Genomic DNA, 22,773 nt, shown 5'->3' with positions numbered 1-22,773 from the left:
TATCAAATGTCCTACAAATGCCACAGATAATAAATACATTTTTGCTTTTACTTTGATGCATTGCACTTTACAATTTTCAAATTTGTTTACTCACTTAATGACAAACTGATCCAAACAGATGCAACAGTATAATTGTCACTATTTTCAAGTACATTTATTACATGCAAGTGGTTTAGATTACTGGGTTAGCACTGGACCCTATTTTCAGTGTACAAACATTTTTAAACTTACTGTAAAGTCTGTAAACATAATTTGGAGTTGTACGTTTTTGTGGCATTTCATTATTTAAAAAGCAGCAATGCGGAAAATATTAATAACTGATCAGCACAGTGTTTTATCAGTCTACTCATGCTTTAGTAGAGATCAGTAACACTGAGATAAAAAACTAATCAGTACAATTTGAGAAGCACACTGATCCATCAATAAAATCACCTTGACTAAACTGGTCAGCTACTTTGGCCATGCTGATAGACAAGCTAGTTCTTAGATTTGGATTCCAGTTCTGAAAATCTCTGTTTTCCCCCCTAAGGGGTGGTGTTTTGCATCTGTCTGTGTGTGTGTGTGATTGTTTTTCTTTCTGATTATGACTAAAGCGTTTTATGAAATTGATTTTTTGCACTTAAGTACCTTTCTGACTTTTGTACACTTCTGTACTTTACTGAAGAAGGTTATCTGCATCTTTCTATTTTTCCCCAGTTAAGCCATTATCTATTTATGCAGTGCAACTACAGCAAAAGCAAACACCCACAAACAGCAGCACCCCTGGTACAGATGCGGAGGACACGCCTCATGTGGTTCTTCCTAACCCTTAAGCCTCGCGGTGGATAAAAGGATGTCATGCTGATTCTGATATCTCTCCACTAAGTCAAAAGAAGATAAAAAGGGAAGGGGAGGCTTTAGGGGACCGTTTCTTTTTTTTTTTTTTTTTTTTTTTTTTTTTTTACACTTTCCTGGAAGCCTTTTAGCTGAGGGCAGATATGCTTAAAATTTCATTAGTCTCGTGTCAGAAAAGATAAGCACATTGAAAGAGGATTGAGAGTTGGATCTTTCCTGAGAAAGATAGCTAAACAAATACATATTCTGAGTTAAAATGAACGCTTTATTCCATGTACTTGAAAAAGAAAGACCACATAGAAAGTCTAACTATCACACATATATATGCAATACATAAAATATACTGTATGACTATATCAAAAACAGTTTGTAAATAGAAAATAAATTAATATAATGAAATTAATCTCCACGTTAGAGCTGAGTGTGATCACATGACATAACAAGGCTGGAGGCAGAGTGAGGTAGAGGTTCACAGTAAACACACACACACCAAACTTCTTCTTAGCCTAAAGCTATCAAGAGACAAGAGGACTCCCTAAAGCAGGGGTCGTGAATTAAGTTTGGCGGTCCACAAAAAAAAATTCTGCTTTGGAAAAAGAAGTGTAGTGGGATGGAGTGCTACAGACTAGTAGCTCTCCTGCCCAGAGGGTTGTTAAACCCAGTTGCAAAACAGTTGATCTCAAAGCAAGTAAGAAGAAAGGAAAACATAAATAAACACACCGCTCCTCACAAGGGATCAAACCCGTGTCGTCAGGATCGCGGTCCAATACACTACTGCTGCCCCAGCCAGTGAATTGAGACATAGATGGGCAAAAATGCCTGTATATGGAGATAGCCCAAGAATGGGTGGAAAAACGAGAACGGGAGAGACGGGAGAAATGTAAACAAAAGCTCGCCAGAGAAGCATTTTATTATATATATTTTTTTTTTCATTATCATTCATTTTAGTTCAAACAACCTCACGGGCCAGATGTTTCATGCTTGCGGGCCACATCTGGCCCGTGGGCCACCTATTGCCCACCCCTGCCCTATAGTCACAGGAAAATGGGCAAAATAAATTATAAACTGTGGAAAAAACGTGTTGGTATACAGAATTTGCTTATTTATTCATGTGCATCTTACTTTAGCATGTTTCAAATCCATATTAGGTAGTGGTGTGCAGTGAGGCCCTTCTAACCCTTCAGAGAAGGGGTGACAATAAATGCATGTAAATAATTACATCATTTTTAATCAGGAAATATATATCATAGCTATTGTAAGTGTAATAATTTATTTTATAAATTAACTAAAATAAAAAACAGCAACTAATTCAAAGCATTAGTCTGTGTTTTTTTTAGTTGCTACAGGACTTTTATCTGACTGACGGCAGTTTTAACCAATCAAAGCTTTTTAAAATGGCTTCTGCCCACATGTCTGTGTGCCCCTTCTCCTGATTTTGAGAAGGGTGTAGTAATGAATCTATTTGAATCTATGAATCTATTGTAGTAATGAATTCTAAGTCAAAGGACAGTCTAACCAATCAGATTCATGATTTTCATTACGGGGCGGGGCCATGGCTGTCTAACCCCTTCTCAGCGCTGGGGTGAAGGTGCTACGCTTTGCTTAGTCATAAATGGCACTCATGCTGGATTAATTCAATAGTTAGCTAACTATCACGGCATTGTGGCTGCAAATCAGAAAGATATTGTGTCATATTATTTTAAAAAGCCTTTTTAAAGGCTGTCCTTCAATGTAAAACTAATTCTCAGTAATAGGCCGCCTGACTGGAGAGTTTTTGTGTGTACTTAATGTTTTGGCTGCTCTGGCAAACTGTAGACATACAAATGAATGATCTTTGTTGAACGGTTTTACTTTTAGGCAAATTAAGCATTTATTGTTGGGTCTATTGTATACTTTTGTAGTTTGTAGCTGTATTTGTGGGCTGTTGATGCCATTAAAACAAAGAGTTTTCAGTAGGCCTGTATCGTAACTAGCGCTGTTTTATTTTAAATGTGTGGAAAAAGCCACAGTAACAAAACAACACTGATTATGTCACTCTAATTACTAATTCATTACTCTCTATACAATAAAACTGCTGGTGGTGGTGTCATATTCTGATTTCTTTTTTTGTTATTTTAAGAGAGAGAGAGTGAGAGACAGAGAGAGAGAGAAAGAGAGAGAGAGAGAGAGAGAGAGAGAGAGAGAGAGAGAGAGAGAGCGAAAGAGAGTATATTTAGAGCTATGGAAATAGGGCAAAAAATGGCACCACTGCAGAATGTAATTAGGACAAGGTTAGATTGAGCATCTCTCTCTTTCTTTCACCCCAGCATAACACACAGGCACACACTTACACACACACACACATTTAGAGCATATGGTAGCCGAGCGCATCCCTCTGCCCTGTCTTTCGTTCCTGTCACCTTTGTGTTGTGCTTTTTTATGTGTCGTACTTTTACTCGCTTTCACACCACCAGCACTGCTTTCTTTTTTATGTGTAAGAGTCTCTCTCTCTTTCTCTCTCTCTCTCTCTCTCTCTCTCTCTCTCTCTCTCTCTTTCACCCTATCTTTCTCCATTACACACGTGCCCATAGACATACACACATGAACACGAAAGGAGCAGATGGGTTCTCTGCTGTATGACAGAGAGACACTGTGACAAACTAAAGCCCTCAAATGATGCTGCTCAACTGCGTGTGTGTGTGTGTGTGTGTGCGTGTGTGTGTGCGTGCGTGCGTGTGTGTGTGTGTGTGTGTTATGTGTGTGTGTGCGTGCGCACGAATGTGCATGTACTTCTGCTGCAGGAACGTGATCTGACACATACACATACACTCAGCATGGGGTGCTGTTGGATAGATGTGGCATCCCTGCAGTCAGGAGTTTGCGCTGTGAAGCTGCATCGTTCCACAGGCAGCTGAGAGAGATGTAATGCACAGCAGACAGAATGAGCCGGAGCCACAGGGGCTTCTACTTTTGGCTTGAGCTTTGAGCTGCTTTCTCTATTCATATAGGAATATGACGAATTATTCATGCAAAGTTAAAAACAAAAGGGGGAAATGCTACATTTATTAGCATGCTTCATCAGTGACATTTGCATGTGTTTATGCGCAATCATGCGACTTGATATACTGTAACACAGTGGACCAACACCAGCAGATAACATGGCTCTCCAAACCATCACTGACCATCAGTAAATTTTACGTTTCATTTGGAAATCAAGGGACCAGTGTCTGGAGGAACAGTGGAGAAATCACACAGTCCAAGCTGCTTGAGGTCTAGTGTGAAGTTTCCACAATCAGTGATGTTTCGGAGAGACATGTCATCTGCTGCTGTTGGTCCACTGTGTTTTATTATCAAGTCTAAAGTGATTTCCCGGAAAATCTTACAGCACTGCATGCTTCCCTTTGCTGACAAATTTTATGAAGATGCAGATTTCATTTTCCAGCAGGACTTGGCACACTGCCCACACTTTCAAATTGGTCTTAAATAATATTCCGATTTTCTGAGACACTGATTTTTGGGGGTTTCATTGGCTGTAAGCCATAATCATCAACAATTAAAGAAATAAAGGCTTAAAATAGACATCTATGTGTTTAATACATCTATATAATATATTAGTCTCACATTTTGAACTGAATACTAAAATAAAGTAACGTTTCAATGATATTCTAATTTTTTGAGATGCACTAGTGTATATAATATTTAGACAATGGCGGCATGTTACTGCTCTAAAATATCTTTACTGCATTTCTCTACAGGTATATGTAAGGTTATACTGCTCCACTAAGCCACACACTGATTTGCACAGAGTCTCTAGAGAAAGGGAGCATGTCATTTACAAGCTAATTAAATCACTTTCATGTACATGTGTGTTTGTGTGTGTGTGTGTGTGTGTGTGTCAAGTGTGTATACAAGCACTGACAGCAGGTTCTGTTGTTACCACACACACAGGAAATCACAGAAAAACACAAAGAAGGCTATATCATTACTTTGTCTGATGCATGTTTTTTGGGCTTGTTTGTGTTGTGATCACCTAACAGATTAGGACAAGGCCGTGTGTGCGTGTGTGTCTGAGTACAATATATAATTAGCATGTTAAATGTTATGTATTACCCCCTGGCACCCCCTGCTGTTTGGAGTGTAGAATGACTGGCTCTGTACAGCTGTCTGTCATCTGCTGAAAGCTGCACAGCCCTTCACAACCTGCAGAGACAGCTTAACCAGAAAGCTCAGTGATCTCTCTGAACCTCACATCTCTGCTCCACACACTCAGGTTTTGCTCACTGAGATCCTGACACTGGTCTTAAAGTCTGCATATGTGAAGAGCACAAGCTAACAGGAGTTCATCAGGAATTCATACTGCATTTATTGCCTATAAAAGCAATTTTGGATCTGTTACACTCCCTGTTAGATCACAGGGAGGATAATGGACCTCACCCCTAAATGTACTATTTTTTTATGTACTGTTCATTACCCCATCTATTCAGCCATTCTAGCCTGCGAAATAACCTCGTTTTAATTCACTGTTTTTTGATATCATATACACTGCCTGGCAAAAAAAAATCACCACTGGATTTAAGTAAGTAAATGATGTGGGCTTGATGCTGCAGTTGGTCAGGTTTAGGTTCAGCAACAGTATGTGCTGAAAGAATGAGGTCAGCTGACCTCTTACCTGAATATACTAAATAAAGACCAGGTTATTCCATCAATGGATCTTTTCTTTCCCTGATGGCACGGCCATATTCCAAGATGTCAGGATCCATGGAGCTGCAATTGTGATTCAGGGAGCATGAGATCATCATTTTCACACATGGATTGTTCACCACAGAGTCCAGACCTTAACCTCATTGAGAATCTTTGGGCTGTGCTGGAGAAGACTTTGTGCAGTGGTCAGATCTACCATCTTCAATGCTGCAAGATCTTGGTGAAAAATTAATGCAACACTGGATTGAAATAATTCTTGTGACATTGCAGAAGCTTATCAAAACAATGCCACAGTGAATGCGTGACCCAATCAAAGCTAAAGGCGGTCTAACGAAATATTAGAGAGTGTGACTGTTTTTTCTTTTTCTTTTGGCCAGGCAGTGTATATAAAAGCTTGATGCACCCAAAATGGCTTTGCACTGCTCTCCCAGAACTGTCTGCTGTGTTTGCACTCCCAGGTGTGCAAGGATATTGTCAGTACTCTGCTCATCTAGCTGTGAAGATGCAGAAGTCAGTTAGGTTTTGATGTCACTCCTGATCACAGTAACCTATAACATCAAAAATTTCTCACATAATTATACTGGATAGAAACACAAAAAACATTAAAGGTTATAGTTTTGTTGATTCGACACTGACCCACACACACACACGCACGCACACACACACAAGTTTTGCCTGCTGAGTGTGTTCTTCTGACTAACTCTGAGTAATTGAATTTGAAATGGCCGTTTGATGACCCTAGAAGAATCCAAGTCTGTAGATGAGTGATATCAAGGGAGGAAAGGAGACAGAGACGAAGCAAAAGCACAGGAGCAGAATTATTAATCATGAGATGAAGGGGGGATAAAGTGTGTGTGTGTGTGTGTGTGTGTGTGTGTGTGTGTACAGTATAAAGCTAAATGAAATCTTGTTTTGGAGTCTGCTGGCAGCAAATTAAATTTTATGTTAATGTGGAATTAATTGACTGTCACTTGATGGGTAATTGATTCTCTAGTTTCTGTCTGGAAAACAGCAAACAGTCAATTAACTAAAACGACCTTTTCTCTTTTCTTGATGCTGTTCTTTATTTTTGTCCCTGCACACTTGGAGACCTCTTGGTGCATTAAAGACCATCACTGCATTTGGTATTAAAACAGAAATTAATGTGTTTATACTAAATGTGTTTATGCTTTTTTTTTTTTTACTTTTTGTTAAGAGTACCTGATCTACATTTTTTTTATTTTAAATGTGTGTGTGTGTGTGGTTCAGATGAAGAATAAGAAAAGAATGGAAAGCTTTTTTGCATTTTCCCCTTTCTCTTTCTCTCTCTCTCTCTCTCTCTCTCACTCTCTCTCTTTCTCCTTCTTGACCTATCTTTTATGCTTTCTGTCTCTTGCTCTTTTCTCCTCTTACAATCTCTCCCTCAATCTGTGCTCTCTCTCTTTTGCTCTCTTCCTCTCTCTATACACCCCCCTTCTCATTTACTCTGTATCTTTGCAGCAGTTTGGCGTCAGTAATGTGCATGTTAACCTGAAAGTGTGAGCTTTTGGGGTTTGATTAAAAACAGAGAATACTGCACCTTCAGAAAACATGCAGTGCTTGCCTCTGTGTTGCTTCAGCTTTCTGCTCAATCACCTACTGACACTGCTGTGGTTGGGTTAGGTTATTTTAAGGATACAGACCTAAATTATCTTCGCATTTATTACATTTTGAAATAATATATACATTGCCTTATATTGTCACTGTTCAATGAAAAACAAGAATCTCCATTTTTTTTTTTTTTTTTAGTTTACTACATAATTTGAACACAAAAACTGTGCCTTACACTGTGTCAAAATTCTTTTTTTTATCTACTAATAGAAATTCTTCAATATTACCTGAAATAAATCATTTTTACATTGAACTTCAGTGAAAGTTAAGAATGTTTAATCTCTCATGTGACATCGCTGTTTTGGATATTCATTTCATTTGTTTCATATATACAATCAAAGACATAGACTGTCACAGTTGGGGATGAAAGCACATGAACATAAAAGCACCTGTGAACATAAGCACAAGTAAATAAGATTTATTTAAATAAATGAGAGCAAACAAAATGTAAAATCGAAATCAGATGAACAAATAAACAAGACTAGGATAACTAAAATACAAAGACAAGACCAAAGAATACAAGACTATTAAAACCAGACTAAATGAACATAACTAAGAAAACAAGAAACAGAACACCCAAGAACAGAAAAGTAGCACAAAAAAACACCAACAGATCTGAATTCACAAGACACAGAGCATAGAAATAAAAAGGAACAAAGAAAAAGGCTCTATATACACGCTTATGGTGAGGAACACCTGGAGAAGGAAACGAGGAGGCGGGATTAAAAACGAGATGGTGGGAATACTGATGACAGGGCAGGACAACACAATAACAACACAGGGCTCTTCAAATCTTCAAGCACATGGGGACGAAAGCAAAACACAGTCAGACACAGGCTAAGGTGTGACATAGACATAGCAGTGTGTGTCTTCAATGCTGTATGGTAATCAGAAGGTGATTTAATGAAGAGTAATATTTGTAAGGGTACAATCAAAGTGAATGTGTAAAATGGCCAATGGGTTGCCAGATTAACACAGTGGCAAGCGAAAACGAGTCAGTGAATATGGACATTGCAATGTCCAAAATGTCCATCTCTACCACACTAGTGGTGGTGATGATTAATTATCCAGCGATGATTAGCAACCTTACTGAAGCTCAGTGATTACCTGTTCAGCAGAAAACTAGCTAGCCTGCCTGTTTAATATGAGTATTTCTGATTGTAGAATGTCCTCTGCTATGTATACAGTATGTGCATACAGGGGAGAGTAGACAAATTATCCTTTTTTATGGCCTGATTTTAAAGGTTGGAACAAGCTCTTCTTGATTCTCTCTTTCTTTGGGAAGCGATTTCCTGACAGCAGCAAAGAAATTAGTATTTTTTTGAGAATGGCTGGTCCTTCACTATAATACTGGCCTTGGCACAGCAGTGCTTCATTGTCGTACTGCATTTACTGTATCTCAGGTGTTGTGTCAGTGACTGTAACACTGTAGTCAGTGAACTGACTGAACCTGTAGAATGGTGTTAGAATCCCCCCTCCCCCTCCCTCTCTCTGTGGCAGGTGCCAGCATGCCAAGTGGGCAGTAGCAGGGCACAGACAGTCTGGGCACACGACATGGGGTAGCAGGCACCCATCGCCTCAGTCCTCCTTACTGCACCACAATACCAGCGTGCCGTCCAGAAACCTGCTGTGTGAAGCAGAGAGAGAGACGGAGCTAGAGTGGCTGTATTACGTACCTCACACGTCCACGTGGCTGATGGCAGTTTAACCTAGAAAGAGTTATATGACAAATATATTCAGGCAACCAAAATTGTGCGTCTGAAAATTGCAACAAAAAAAAAGCTTTTGTTTTGTGAAAATAAATAATAATTTATACTGAACAGTGACTTTTATATTGGGGTTTATTCATTTGTCCTCTGGGATGTTAAACATGATCAGTATTCAAAAATATCTTCAAATTGTTTTTTGTACTTGCTTTTTCTTTGCAAAGCAGGACCAAAAAAATATTTTGGCTGTTTAATTAATGCAATTGTGGAAAAAGTGCAAAATGAATGAATAGTTTTGAGCTAAATGATTTGTTTTGTTTGATTTCAGCCACAAAATCATCCTCTTAAAGGTTCTTTACCAGTTTAAATCTTTACCAGTTTAAATCTTTACCAGTTTAAAAAGACTTACACATCTTTATTGCAAGCATAGTTCTTTATGAATGTGTATAAGCAAAATGAAGAGCCTATTTGTAACGTACATAAATATATATTTTTGTTCTTATATACACAGACATATGGAAAATACACCTGTCTACATGTTCTGACAATGTATAAAAACAAGTATATTGTGTGTGTGTATGTGTGTGTGTGTGTGTGTGTGTGTGTGTGTGTGTGTGTGTGTGGCAGGTGGCTGGCAGTCAGACTTCACATAACGCAGGTGGTGAGGTTGTTTGTGGGTCAGTGATAGGGATGGACAGTCTGTGCAGGATCCCCTTTGGTCAGACTTTCACTGTAAAGCGTCACAAACAGCAAAACCACCGCCTGCAAACCACCAGCGTACAAGCAGGAGTGTTCCCTGTGCTCTGTGCCCGTCTGTGTGTCTGTTTCTGTGTGTGTCTGTTTCTATGTGTGTGTGTGTGCGTATGTCTGTGTGTGTGTGAGTTCAGTCTGACAGGTGTGCACAGTGGGGTAGTGGCCCAGCAAAATCAATACACTTTCTCTGGCCAGTCAATTAACAATTGTGTCCAATCAAGACTTTGAATGACTCTCTTTTAAACTGTGTGTGTGTGTGTGTGTGTGTGTGTCTGCGTGTGTGTGTGTGTGTATGTGTCAAACGGCTGGTGCCATTTTTTGTGCCAGCTTGACACACATGATGACTCATTCTGCCCCCCCCACACCCCTCACTCAGTCTCGCTCCTTTCACTCTATCCGTCTCTTTCTTTACCATTCTTATCTCTATTATTCTCTCTCTCACTGCCTTCACACTATCCTTCCCTTTCTTTACTATTCTTGTCGCTCTTACACTCTCTCTCTCTCTCCTTCACTCCCTTCACACTATCCTTCCTTCTTTACCACTCTTTTCTCTCTGCTACTCCCTTTCTTTAACATTCTTCTCTCTCTCTCTTTCTCTCTGTCTCTAAGCTATTTTTTAATAAACCTCCAACATTAGACAGATGTTACATTTTTGTTATTTAACACCTTGGTTTTAAATCAACATCATATTTAGTATTTTATTGTGTGGGTGTTAACATTCTGACTTACTTTGGATTTTGCTCTCCCTACTTCACAACTAAATGTTGGAATTTTACATTGATATGGTTTTGGCATGATATGTTCGGTTGTTTGGTTACCTGATGGCATCATTAAAAACCAACACAATATTGATAATGATGTGCCATGCCTGTGTCACGGCAGGGGGACGCTCATTAATTGTCCTGATTTGGTCACCATATCTCATAAATAAATATTTGTATTTTACTTCAATATGATGATGTTATGTTTAGGATTTGGTGACTTAACATTACAAATTGAACCATTAAAGAAGCAGCATCAGTTGTGGTCACTATTCTACATCACACTGATTTTGTCATCAGAGATACTGATATTACTGATATTAAATATTTCTAAATCTAATTCAAAAATAATCCATAAACAATAAACATGCATTATCTCTCTCTCTTTCTCTGTTTCTTTGTTTCTCTCTCTCTCTCTCTCTCTCTCTCTCTCTAGGACGTCTCCTCCAGGGTGTGTGTCTCTCCCTGGTGGAACCATGCAGCTGCTCTAGGGGGGTGGGGGGTCACCCCGTTCCACCATGAAAGGCTACACCCCCCAGCGCTCCCGCCACCTCTCCGACTGTGAGCCCCCTCGCTCTCCCGCTCACCTGGACCCCCTATACCCCCCCTCTGCCTCCTCTACCCTCTCCCGCACACCCTACCTCCTCCCCGGAGCCATGGATCATTACGGAGTGCTGGATCCCCACCATTTCTCCCCTGCCCCCAGTCCCGGCGGTCTCCCCCCAGACTGCCTCCTTCCCCTTAACAACCAGCTCTCCTCCAGCAGCACCTTCCCCCGCATACACTACAACTCCCACTTTGAGCAGGGCGATTTCTCACCCCCTGGTGGAGACAGCATCGGGGGCATCAGCACGGGAACGCTGGGCACCTCCATGTCCATGGGCATGGGGATGGGCATGGGGCTCGGGGTGGGACGCACCACCATGATCACCAGTGGATCTGCAACCATATCAGGTAGAATCAGGACTTCCTAAGAGAGTTACTAAGAGATGTGTCACATCAAGTTAAGAGGTGTGTCCTGACTTTTGACTGGTACTGTATATACTTACATTAAAGGTGTATATATGGGCTTATCATCACTATACAGTGATACAGCGATTAAACAGCTGAACAGCGGATCCTCAAAGGAGACAAAACAGGCTATGTTCTCATTCCTGTGTTAATTGTAAATTATGGGATGTGAACCATGGGTTGTGACCGTGGGGATGTGTTTAATCTCTGTGCCCTCATAATTTGCAGCATAATTTGCAGTTTCAGAATTAGTCACATTTTTCGTAGAATATGGGGCACAACAGACTCTCACATCCTGTGTTTATATGCAGTCTATCATTGTACTCTCATAACCTGTGAAACTGATAATGTTATGCTCTATCCTATTATTCCCCTTTGACCTCCTTTTATCCCTATCCAAAGATGTTTTACCTTTAAACTTATTTTACATTGTACTTGACTATTATAAGTCGCTTTGGACAAAAGCGTCTGCCAAATGTAATGTAATGTAATGTAATGTAATGTAATGTAATGTAATGTAATGTAATGTGCACCTTGTGATTTTAAAAGATATTAGCATCATACAATCAGAATCTACAGACAGTTGGTTATCTTTGGTAGGGGTTTTAGTGTAGATAATACAATTAGGACAACATTATTCACATATAATGAGTTCCAATGTGTTCTTCTTTAGTTAGGTAATGTGCCAGATTTATGTCCGTATGCTGTAAAGAGGCCATACAAAAGAATTAATTGATTGAGTTCTCTCACTGGCAAAGCATGATTAGAAATGAACCCTGCTGTGGAAGGGGTTTTATGGTGGAATAAAAGGATTAAAGGTTCCTAAAGGCTCTTAAATGTTCTTGGCTTGGACATACTGTTAAATGTCCAATCTATTAATTGCATCCACTGATAACCAAAATTAAAAATTGCATACAATTGTTGCTTCATCAGTTTAAGTACCCCTTTTGTGGTCACTGTCACAGGAAAAGCCTAAGCCATGAGCCCTGGTTCTTGTAGCAACATGTAGTCCCATAACTAACCCCCGTAACTAGAGTCTGGTGGAGATGAGCTGCTCTCCATTATCAACAACACCATATTCTGCTGACATTTATTCTCCTATCTAATATTGTGATATTCTCCTATCTTGTTTTATTGTTTCATCAGCTTAGACTAGAGCTTTCACTTGTTGGCCGGGTTAATGTAATTTTTTGTCAAGACTGTTACGTAACAGTTTTGGAATCTTGAAATCGAGTTGTTTTCCAGCACTGGTTTAATTGTGCTGGATTTTCTTTTACACAATAATGTTTAAGACTCATGGTTTTACACTTCCATATAGAGAACTCTCATTATTCGACTAAATGATCATGACCTCAATCATTTTACCTGACCTCAATATATTTCCTAATGTGTTAATTTAATAAGGAGAGCACATTAATGTGAATGAGCTAGTATGTCAATAATTTGTTATATTTATTTATATTGTATATTTTCTAGAATATGTTTTATATTACGATTTCAATGACTGAACCATAAAAGAGAGTAACTGCCTTATTACACTGTTATCATTTTGTAAGTGGCATAAATTGGTTTTAAAATGGCAATAAAATGTTTTAGCACAATATGTTTGGATGATATATTGTAAAATAAAAATAATTATTGTGACAGGACTACGTTTGACACTTCAGACCCATTTTAATGAGCCGTGTTGCAGCTTGCAGCCATGTCTTGTAGGAGTTTCTGTCACTTGTTCTGGTTTTCCTTTTTGAACAAGATAAGACAAGATAAGCACATCAAAAGCAGGAACTTAACATCAGAGAGGGAATATTATGCTTGCATGTGAGCAGTTGTTTTTAACTGGCAGTGCATCTTTTTTTTATGAAACGTCAGATTAGTCATCTCTGTACACAGTTTTCTAAGAGTTCCTGTCACTTCAGAACACTTTGACAAGAACGTAAAAGAACAGTCGAGTTGAGTAACCTTGAAACAGAAAACTTCTCTATTCTTCTTACTTCTAGGAGCAGGGAAGATGAACCGGTTGCCACCCAACCTCATAGACCAGTTTGAGAAGCAGTTACCGGGGCAACGGGACGGTTTCAGCACGTTACAGTTCCATCGGAGCACAGCCGTGGAGACGACCAAACAGCAGCAGCAGCAGCGAACGGACAGCCCTGGGAAAATCCGCTACCTTGTCCATTCTGTCCAAAAACTTTTCGCCAAGTCCCAGTCGCTGGAAAGCTCTGCTGTCAAAGGCAACATGAACGGGCGCTCGGGCGGCAGCAGTAGCGAGGACAAACAGCACCGGCGCAGCAAAAGCAAAGACCGCGCCAAGAACGAGGGCACGGCCAAACGCCGGCCACGCTCCAACATGTCTGGCTACTGGAGTTCCGATGACTTGGACAGCGACATCAGCAACTACAGAAACCCTATGGCCATGATGACCCTCGGCCGGCAGGGGGGGTCGGGGCTGGACAGCCAAGCGGCTTCCAAGTACCTGATGCACGGCTACAACACCATCAGCGAGCACACCCTCAAAGTCTCAAAGAGTAACAACGACCTAAAGCACCAGGGGCTCCCTGCACTCCCAGGCCCAGGGGGAGGTGGAGGAGGAGGAGGGAGATCAATGATGGTGGAGGGAAACTTTGGAAAGAGTGGACCCTGGTCTACTCTTACACTGGGACCTAGCAGACAGATGTGCCAGAAAGGTTCGGCCACGCTGGACCGATCTATGCTCAAATCCAAGTCCTGCCATCAGGAGCTGGCCTGCCATTACCTACAGGTGCGAGGCAGGGTGAGTGGGAAAGAGTATAGAACGAATAAGGATTAGGATGTAATGTAATGTGTAGTAGGCTTCTGCTTTTACGGTTCTACTGTAGTTTCTGCACTTCAAAAACACTTGGGATTTGTTTGGGTAACTAATTAACCCATAAATGCAAACCTTTTCTTCACCTGGTCTGATTTTATATAATCATGCAGATTTTGTTAGCTTGTCAAACCTGTATCCCCCAAGAAGTACTTGACAGGACTACCATTGCTGAGGCTGCTTATGATCATTCACTTTTTCTGAGTAAAAGTGTTCTAAATCTCTAGATCTAGATTTTGTTTTTTTGCATTTGAGACAAATGTATTATTTGTATAGTTGTGTGAACATCAAAAAACGCATGGAATCAGACATTTCCAATACTGATTTAGGCCGCTTATATATATAGTATATAGTATTAAAATCTCAATTATATCTGATTTGCAGCAAAGCACTTAAATCTGAACAGTCATATTGTAATTCATGCAACATTTACATCAAGGATTTAGAGGAAGAATTAGAGGCTGTGCAGAAAATGGATGACAGCAGTGAGTGAGGGCTTCATTAGTGAGATAACAACCTCATAACAATTAATAGACCTCATATATATTTAGCAGAGTAAAGTCTCCCAACTTGTGTCGCAACCGCTTTGTGTTTCTTATCAAATGGTTTTAAAGTTTAAAGAAATGAAGGACACAAACTAAAAAATGTTTGTGGCTGAAAAACATGCTTTTTTTACTGTATGCTTGAATGCATTGTTAGTGATAAGTCCAGCCTAAAGGCAGGGGATTCCTTGATAGCTCCTGTGATGCTGGAGTAGCTGCTTATACAATGTACGGAACAACAGAGCCAATTATAGGCTTTTCTGTTTTCTGATTCTGAATCCGTATTTCATCATCAGTTAAAGTAGATTTTTTTTACATCTCTAGGATATTTTTAAACCAGATTTATCAAATAGCAAAAGTGTAATTTATAAGCATTTAGTGGTTTTATTGGATAAATATCAAAATATAAAAACATCAAAATAATCTAAGGAGTATGTGTGTGAAAATGTTTAAATGATAAGGTTATTGTACACAGTTTAGGCTGTGTAAGCCATATTTAGACTGCAGTTAAACAACCATTTACAAATTTTATGCACAGATGCCCTCCACGGGTGAGTGGAGTGGGACTCTAGGCCGGACTGGGGGTCCAGGGGAGATCCCCTGCAGGCGGATGCGCAGTGGCAGCTACGTGAAGGCCATGGGGGACCTGGAGGACAGCGACGATTCGGACAATAGCCCAAAACCCTCACCCAAATCCGCTGCCCGCAGACAGAGCTACCTACGGGCCACGCAGCAATCCCTTAGTGACCAGTTCCCTTCCAGAAAGTAAGTGTTCACATGGCCATTAACAGAAACATACACCAGAGCTCTCTATCAGTCTCTCTGTAACACACACACACACACAGAGTCATAAAGTCTATCAATCTGTTTTCGCTTATGTGTTAGAGTTGGCACAGTTAGTGTCTTCTTCTTTCACCATATTCTGTGTCCTCCTGCTCTTTCCTTCTGCTACTGATCAGCAAAAAATGTGGAAGCGAACAGTGTGAATTAAAAAAATAGCTGTATTGCTTTGTTGGTGAGAGAAAATTCATCTGCATTTTTGTAGGTTCTGTGGTAATTTGTCATAATACAGCACTGCTAATTCTCTGAGGGGAACAATGTTGACAATTCGCAAACAAACATGGGAAAAAAAACTGCTTTAAGCTGAATAAAATTAAATAAAGCACAGACTCACGCCACAATGAACAAAATTCAACACTATCATTACTTATTGTTTGCCAACCACTATTCTAATATACAGTGGCAATTATTCAAACCCCTTGACATTTTCCACATTTTGGGACCTTACAACCACAAACCTAAATGTGTTTTATGGAGATTTTAAGTGATAGACGTATTGCGGAGGTGTGTAGCGGATTGAAAATTATACATGGTTTTCAAAGTTTTTATCAAATAAAAATCTGAATAGTGTGACGTGCAAAAGTATTCAGCCTTCAGCATTTTATTCTAAAATAATATTCTAAATAAAAAAATCCAGTGCAATCAACTGCCTTCAGAAGTCTTAACTTAATGAGTTAATAGAGACCAGCTGTGTGTAATTTAGTCTCAATATAAATAAAGCTGTTTTGCGAAGACCTCAGTGGCTTGTTAGAGAACACTAGTGAACGAACAGCATCAAGAAGGAACCAAGGAACTCACCAGACAGCTCAGAGATAAAGTTGTTAGGTTATAAAAACATATCCCAAGCTTTGAGCATCCCAAAGAGCACTGTTTAATCCATCATCCAAAAATAGAAAAAGTATTCTATACCTGCAAACCTACTATAACATAGCCATTCACCCAAACTGACAGATCAAGCAAAGAGAGCCCTGGTCAGAGAAGCAGACAAAAGGACCATGGTTACTCTGGAGGAGCTGCAGAAATCCATAACTCAGGTGGGAGAATATGTATATGTAAGACAACTATTATAATTCATGCACTCCACAAATATGGCCTTTATGAGAGAGTGTAAAGACGAAATCCATTGTTAAAAGAAACATATGAATTGCTGTTTGCAGATGCAGCAAACATGTGGAAGAAGGTGCTGTGGTCAGATGAGACCAATGTTTAACTTTCTGGCCCAAATGCAAAGCACTTTATGGGGGGGGAAAGTAACACTGCTCATCACCCTGAACACATCATCCCCCCTGTAAAACATGGTGGTGGCAGCATCATGCAGTAGAGATGCTTTACTTCAGCAGGGACAGAGTTGGGAAGCTGGTCAGAGTTGATGGGAAAATGGCTGGAGCTAAATACAGAGCAATCCTGGAAGAAAACCGGTTGAAGGCAACAAAATTGACTTGAGACTGGAAAAGAGATTCACCTTCCAGCAAGACAATGACCTTAAACATACAGCCAGAGCTACAGTGGAATAGTTTTGATTAAAGAATATTCATGTGTTAGAATGGCCCAGTCTTAAATCGCACTGAGCTTCTGTGGCAAGACGTGAAAATTGCTGTTTACAGATGCTCTCCATCCAACCTGGCTGAGCTTGAGCTGTTTTCTAAAGAAGAATGGGCAAAAATCTCAGTCTCTAGCTGCGTAAAGCTGGAAGAGACAAAACCCAAAATCACTTACAGTTGTAATTGCAACAAGTGGTGGCTCTATTTAGTATCATTTTTGTTCCACTTCAAACTTATGCAATACTTTGTGTTTGCCTATCACTTAATAAAATACATTTAAGTTTGTGGTTGTAAGGTGACAAAATAGTTCAAGGAAAAGTTCAAGGGGTGTGAATACTTTTGGAAGTCACCGTACATACCCTGGAAAGGATTATGGGTGGTTAGGTAATTGTATTTAAAATTCATGGATGTACAGTATTTATTGGTGGTTGAGTATCTGTGCAGACAGGTAATTGACAGGTAATCTCTGTCACCTCTTGCCCTTCGTACCATCATTCCCCCTTAAAACCTTCCACCCTCTAACCTTCCTTCCCTCCCCAGCCGTCCGCTGGACTATGCAATGCTACAGGGGGATCTAGAGGCCCTCTGGTCTCCCCTCCACAGCATCGCCACCCTGCAGCAGATTGGACGCTCCATAAGGTCAGTGCAGTGAGGAGCCTGCCGGCGGGCTGACTGCAGCTCCTCACTGAGCACACTGGGAGGCGCCACACCACTGTCCTGCAGCTCTCCATTAATACAGAGACCAGGGTCTGTATTCATCTTAGAGTGGGAGTAGTGGAGTGCTGATCCAAGACCATAGAAGATCCATACAAGATCTAGCTATATGAGTTATTAGTGTTGAATTAGACTTGTATTGGAACACTGTACTCCCACTATGAGATGATGAATGAGTATGGCTCTCGGTTCTACAACTCTTGGGTGGCTTTCCCCATTGAACTGAGCTTTGGATGCAACAGAGCATCTGCAAGAGAGTTATTTTTTATTTTTTGACCAATAACAGTAATGATCAGAGATCAGTTCAACAAGATAAGAGGGGAAAGCCTCTTCAGAGTCTGTGGGCTTCGCTCCAGCTTGCCCTGAATGCTAAGTGCCCTTATTTTACTAGACAATGACAAGAATCGACTCGTCATTCTGTATGGTCATTGTCTTCGTCACTTCAATTTGATTGGACAGTGCCTTGTTCTGTTGAATCTCATTGAAAATAAGCTTGCTCTAAAACGACCTTAGAATAGATTGAGTTCATAAATATGACAAGTATCTAGTGCTGCTTGCTCATCCAAGGTTTCAGTCCAATGCATCAATAAAATAAATATACTGTAGGTTGGTGTAACTGGATTGATGGCTTATTGAATGAATAACTGGGTGACTTTAGAGGCATAGGGCTACATATTATACATATTCTTCATCTGAATCAAATTATTTCTACATCACTGCATAGAGCTTTACTCATGGCTTATCTGTGTCCATATGCTTTATATAGAAAAGAGAACTCAGAACTTAAAGATGACTCTTAAGACTAGTGGGTCAAAATGTTCTTCCCTGTTCTTTTGTCCTTTCTTTTTTTCCCTCTTATCTCACATTTTCTTCTCTTATTATTCTGTTCTATTTTCTTCTCAAATGTGCTCATTTATCTTCTATTTTTTTCTTTTATTTTCATCTCACATCTCTTCTGTTCTTTCTACTCTTCTCTTCTTATCTCTATCTATCACATCTCATAATTTTCTATTCTGTTGTCTTCTTTTTTTCCTTTTTTCTCTTCTTTAATTCTTCTTTCTCTTTCCCTTACCCTCTCACCTTCTCTTCTCACATATCATCTCTTCTTTAATTTCTCTCTTTCTCTCTCTTTTCCTATTCTCTTATCTCTATTTATCTCATCTTATCCTATTCTTTTATCTTCTAAACGTTTTATTTTTCTTCTTTTCCTACCTCAACACAACTCTTATTCTCTACTGTTATCTTCTCATTTCTTCCGATCTCTCTTCCCCCTTATCTTCCTCTGCTCATTTACTTGTGTTCTCTTTTGTTTATCTTATATATTCTCATCCTCTTACTCAAATCATCTCATTGTCTTCTCTATCTTCTTTTCTCATCTCTCATCTGATTTTCTTCTGTTATATTCTCTGTTCTTCTTATCTCTTTTGTCATCTTCTCCTCCCATCTTTCCTCTCTGACTCCTTTCTCCTTTTATTTCTCCTCCGATGTATTCATCTGGTCTTTTCCTCTCATTTTTACATTTCATTTGATCTCATCTTTTTTACAGTAATTAATCCTTTTTACTTTTCTAACTCTTTTAATTGATTTATCTTCTTTATCTCTTCTCAATGTATATTCTCTTCTATCTTCTGTTCTCCTCTGTTCTCATTCTTTTTTTTCATCTCTTCTTTTTTCTTAATTTCCTTCTCTTATCTTCTATTTTTTGTGTTCCTTCTTTTTTGGTATCTCATTCTTCTCTTTTACTTTCTCTTCTCATTTTTTATCTCCTTTTTTTCTTAATCTCTTCTTTTTATTATATCTCATGTTCTCTACTGTTCTCCTATTTATTTTTTCTGTTCTCTTCTCTCCTCTTCTCTGTCTTTTCTCTCCTCTTCTCAGCTGTCTTCCATCTCTGCGTGAGTTCTCGGGTAATCGCAGTCTGGATAATCTGGACTGTATAGGTTCAGGGAGTTCACCGTTCCCCCGCTGGGATGACGACGACTTCAGTCAGAGTTGCAGCACACTCGGACGCAACAGCTGCATCAGCCAGGTCAGCCCACCTTTCAGTGTCCTAGTGCACAACTGGCCCCGGATGTCTGTGTGCATCTTCCATTTTATCATTCCATAATATCATCTTACATTGTAGCTCTGTTTAAAAAGGCTCCATTAAAAAAATCCCTTTCAGACTGACATCATGCATGTCTTTGTCCTAGTTAAGTCGCTGGTCCTTTACTGGGCCATTCATGTCAATCTGAAACGGTTTTAGTGGGAGTTTGAACTGAATAATGTCCCTTTCCCTAAGTGCATGTCATGTGCCTCTGAGATTAGCCGGCGTCATTTCTAACCCTCTCCACTCATCTCTCTCTCTTCTACCACTTCACCCGAGTGACAAATGATCAATTACAGCTCTGGAACTACAGCCCTGTTGTAATAAATTAAGCCCACTGGCATGTAATGGCTTTGGCTGCTAATGCTGAGCTCTGACTGCTCTGAATGACACCAGCTCTGAGAGGATCCTATTCACTCCCCTTCAAAGTCACTGTGGCTAATAGTCCACATTCTGTGGCCATATAAAGCTGCTTGTGTGTAAAATGTAGGAAGGAACATATAGAGTAACAATATAAGGGCTATATAGAGTCACTTCCACTGGTTCATTCATAGTGCTGAAGTCTTCCTCGCTCTACTGTTAATGCATGACAGTTTTATTGTTATACTGCTCTTACAACAGCTGCTCTGCACAGGTGGCTGTCATCTCACGCTCTCTCACTCTCTCACACAAACACACACTCGAACACACACACATAAACACACACACGCATACTTAAAATTCCTTTCAGCTGTGCTTTCCATAAAGATTTCAATAACCATACATCATTTTTTTATCTAATATCCAGTAACATGTAGGATTTTCATCACCACTGGCCTAAACTTTTATATTGACTATAATATCCAAAATTCCTAATTTATTGCATGCTTAATTTATTTCACTTTACCAATCTTATTTAAGTTGTTTTCAGTTATCTTAACTCATCACAACACGCCATAATGCAGCCTTTATAACAACTGACCATTTGTAGAAGTCATTGCTAAGGTTGTGCCACATTTGCATCATTCATGATAATGGTGATATAGTTATTAAACAATATTTAAAAATACCAAATTAATTTGTAAAAATGAACATTTTGTCTTGAAATCAGTCTATTCTGTAGTTATTTTGCTATTTACTATGATGCTTTAACGCTAGTTTTGTTTATAATTTGTATCTTTTCACATTCTATTTATTGTAACAATAAAATCTGCCTGTAACTGTAAACATCAATGTAATAGATTTTATTGTTACATTAAATTATTTTTTATCTCACACTATACATTCTTAAGGTAAGTTTTTGGAGAATTGGTGTTTACAGAAAAGACTAAAGTTTACAGTTATTTGTTTCAACTGAATGTTTATAATTGTTTAAATTATACAAAATAAAACATGACCATTTATGTTTTTACAATAGTGTGTTCTTAGAACTAATCAAATATTGTTTAATCTTTGGTCTGATCATTAAGAAAACTATTAGCACAAAAATACTGTAAAAATATTGTGACGTAATTTTAGTTTTTGTAGATTTATGTCTGTTAGGGTGAATATTTTGATTTTCAAAAAAAATGGGGAAACTGGGGAGACAAGGGCATTCACCATGGTTAGGATGTTGATGCTACTCATAAATAGCCTATTAAATCATAATATCATTCCATATATTTTTTTTTTCTTTAGGGTGCACTTTATTTAGCTAGTTAACCCCAGCTAGCTAGCTAACTGCAGCCTTTAGTTCCGTAATAAGGTATGCATGTACCTTGTTAAATTCATTGTATTAAACAATTCATTATAGTTGTTTCTGAACTAAATGTCTAAGATCTAATGGGTTAATAGTACTGTTTAGGATTAAGTGAGGTGTAGAAAAGAGTTTTACTGCCCCTACTATTGTGACACCTGTCAGAGTGATTTACTGAGCACGCCCCTCACACCCCCTCCTCACCAATCAGACGTGGTCTCTAGTGTTATTTCACAACATTTACCAGTCACTCACAGACTCACAAATTCAGTCTTTGAAGCTTTAGACAACCATGCAGCACTGTGAGCCCTGTTTCATACTGCCCAACCTGGCAAGCCATAAGAACTGCTCTAATCTGGCAACCCGGATCAGCCTCTCTCTGTCCCACCAGGTGCGGGACTCGGACCTAAACCAACGCTATGGGGAGGAGTCCTGTTCGGAGTCTGTGTTTGGAGACACACACCCGCACACCCGCTCTCACTCCCGGGCGGACGAGCTTCCGGACATGCCCACGCCCACGTGCTTCCGCTCCCGTAGCCATAGTTACCTCCGCGCCATCCAAGCTGGTTGTTCCCAAGATGATGACACAGCATCCGTGGATTCAGACTCCCCGCCTCCCACGGCAACAACCGTCCGCACCTACAGCACCAGCACCGGTGAGTACATGCTTGGGCAGCTCCTGTAGATCCCCACCCAAGTATTGCCAAACACATCTGCTTATACTGATCAAGGTCTGGATGAGCATGTAAATTCTACATATGTGCTCTCAGAGCAGAGTGGAGGACATTTAAGGAAACCACTAGAACAGATGAGATGTGAAAAGCCTTTTTTTTAAACCTGAAATTGTTGTTTAGTAAATTGTTCAGTACCACTTTACTTGGGTTGTCCATTTGATGACCTCATTGATGCTCAAATGACATTCAAGTAACATTCAATTGCATGTCTATTAAATGCAGTTGAACTGAAAGGTGAAAGTAAATGATGCTCTATTGAATGTATCACTACATCCAACTCTAACCTAAACTCTAATCTTAACATTTTTTGATTGGGTTTAGTGTTAGATTTAAAGTTTAGGTTAGGGTTAAAGTTAGGCATAGGGTTAGATTTTAGGGTTGATTAA

General features: G+C 39.5%; 1 protein-coding gene across 4 annotated transcripts in view; it reads left to right on the top strand.

The window, feature by feature from the left end:
• The window catches only part of dlgap4b (discs, large (Drosophila) homolog-associated protein 4b), a 194,114-nt gene that overhangs the window by 119,716 nt on the left and 51,625 nt on the right, over window positions 1–22,773 (top strand). The window contains exons 4-9 of one of the 4 annotated variants that reach the window (XM_022675702.2): window positions 10,800–11,317; window positions 13,372–14,132; window positions 15,297–15,523; window positions 17,680–17,778; window positions 19,732–19,882; window positions 22,045–22,309. In XM_022675702.2, the coding sequence (XP_022531423.1) occupies window positions 10,882–11,317; window positions 13,372–14,132; window positions 15,297–15,523; window positions 17,680–17,778; window positions 19,732–19,882; window positions 22,045–22,309 (1,939 nt within the window). In that variant the 5' untranslated portion in view covers window positions 10,800–10,881. Of the gene's footprint in view, window positions 1–10,799; window positions 11,318–13,371; window positions 14,145–15,296; window positions 15,524–17,679; window positions 17,779–19,731; window positions 19,883–22,044; window positions 22,310–22,773 lie in introns of all 4 variants that reach the window. The other 3 variants (XM_022675700.2, XM_022675704.2, XM_022675703.2) reach the window with 3 other exon arrangements.

The sequence above is a fragment of the Astyanax mexicanus genome, chromosome 5 (assembly GCF_023375975.1).
Source record: "Astyanax mexicanus isolate ESR-SI-001 chromosome 5, AstMex3_surface, whole genome shotgun sequence".
Lineage (NCBI taxonomy): Eukaryota > Metazoa > Chordata > Actinopteri > Characiformes > Acestrorhamphidae > Astyanax > Astyanax mexicanus.
The sequence above is the reverse complement of the archived record's forward strand: the minus strand, read 5'-3'. Positions and strand labels throughout refer to the sequence as shown.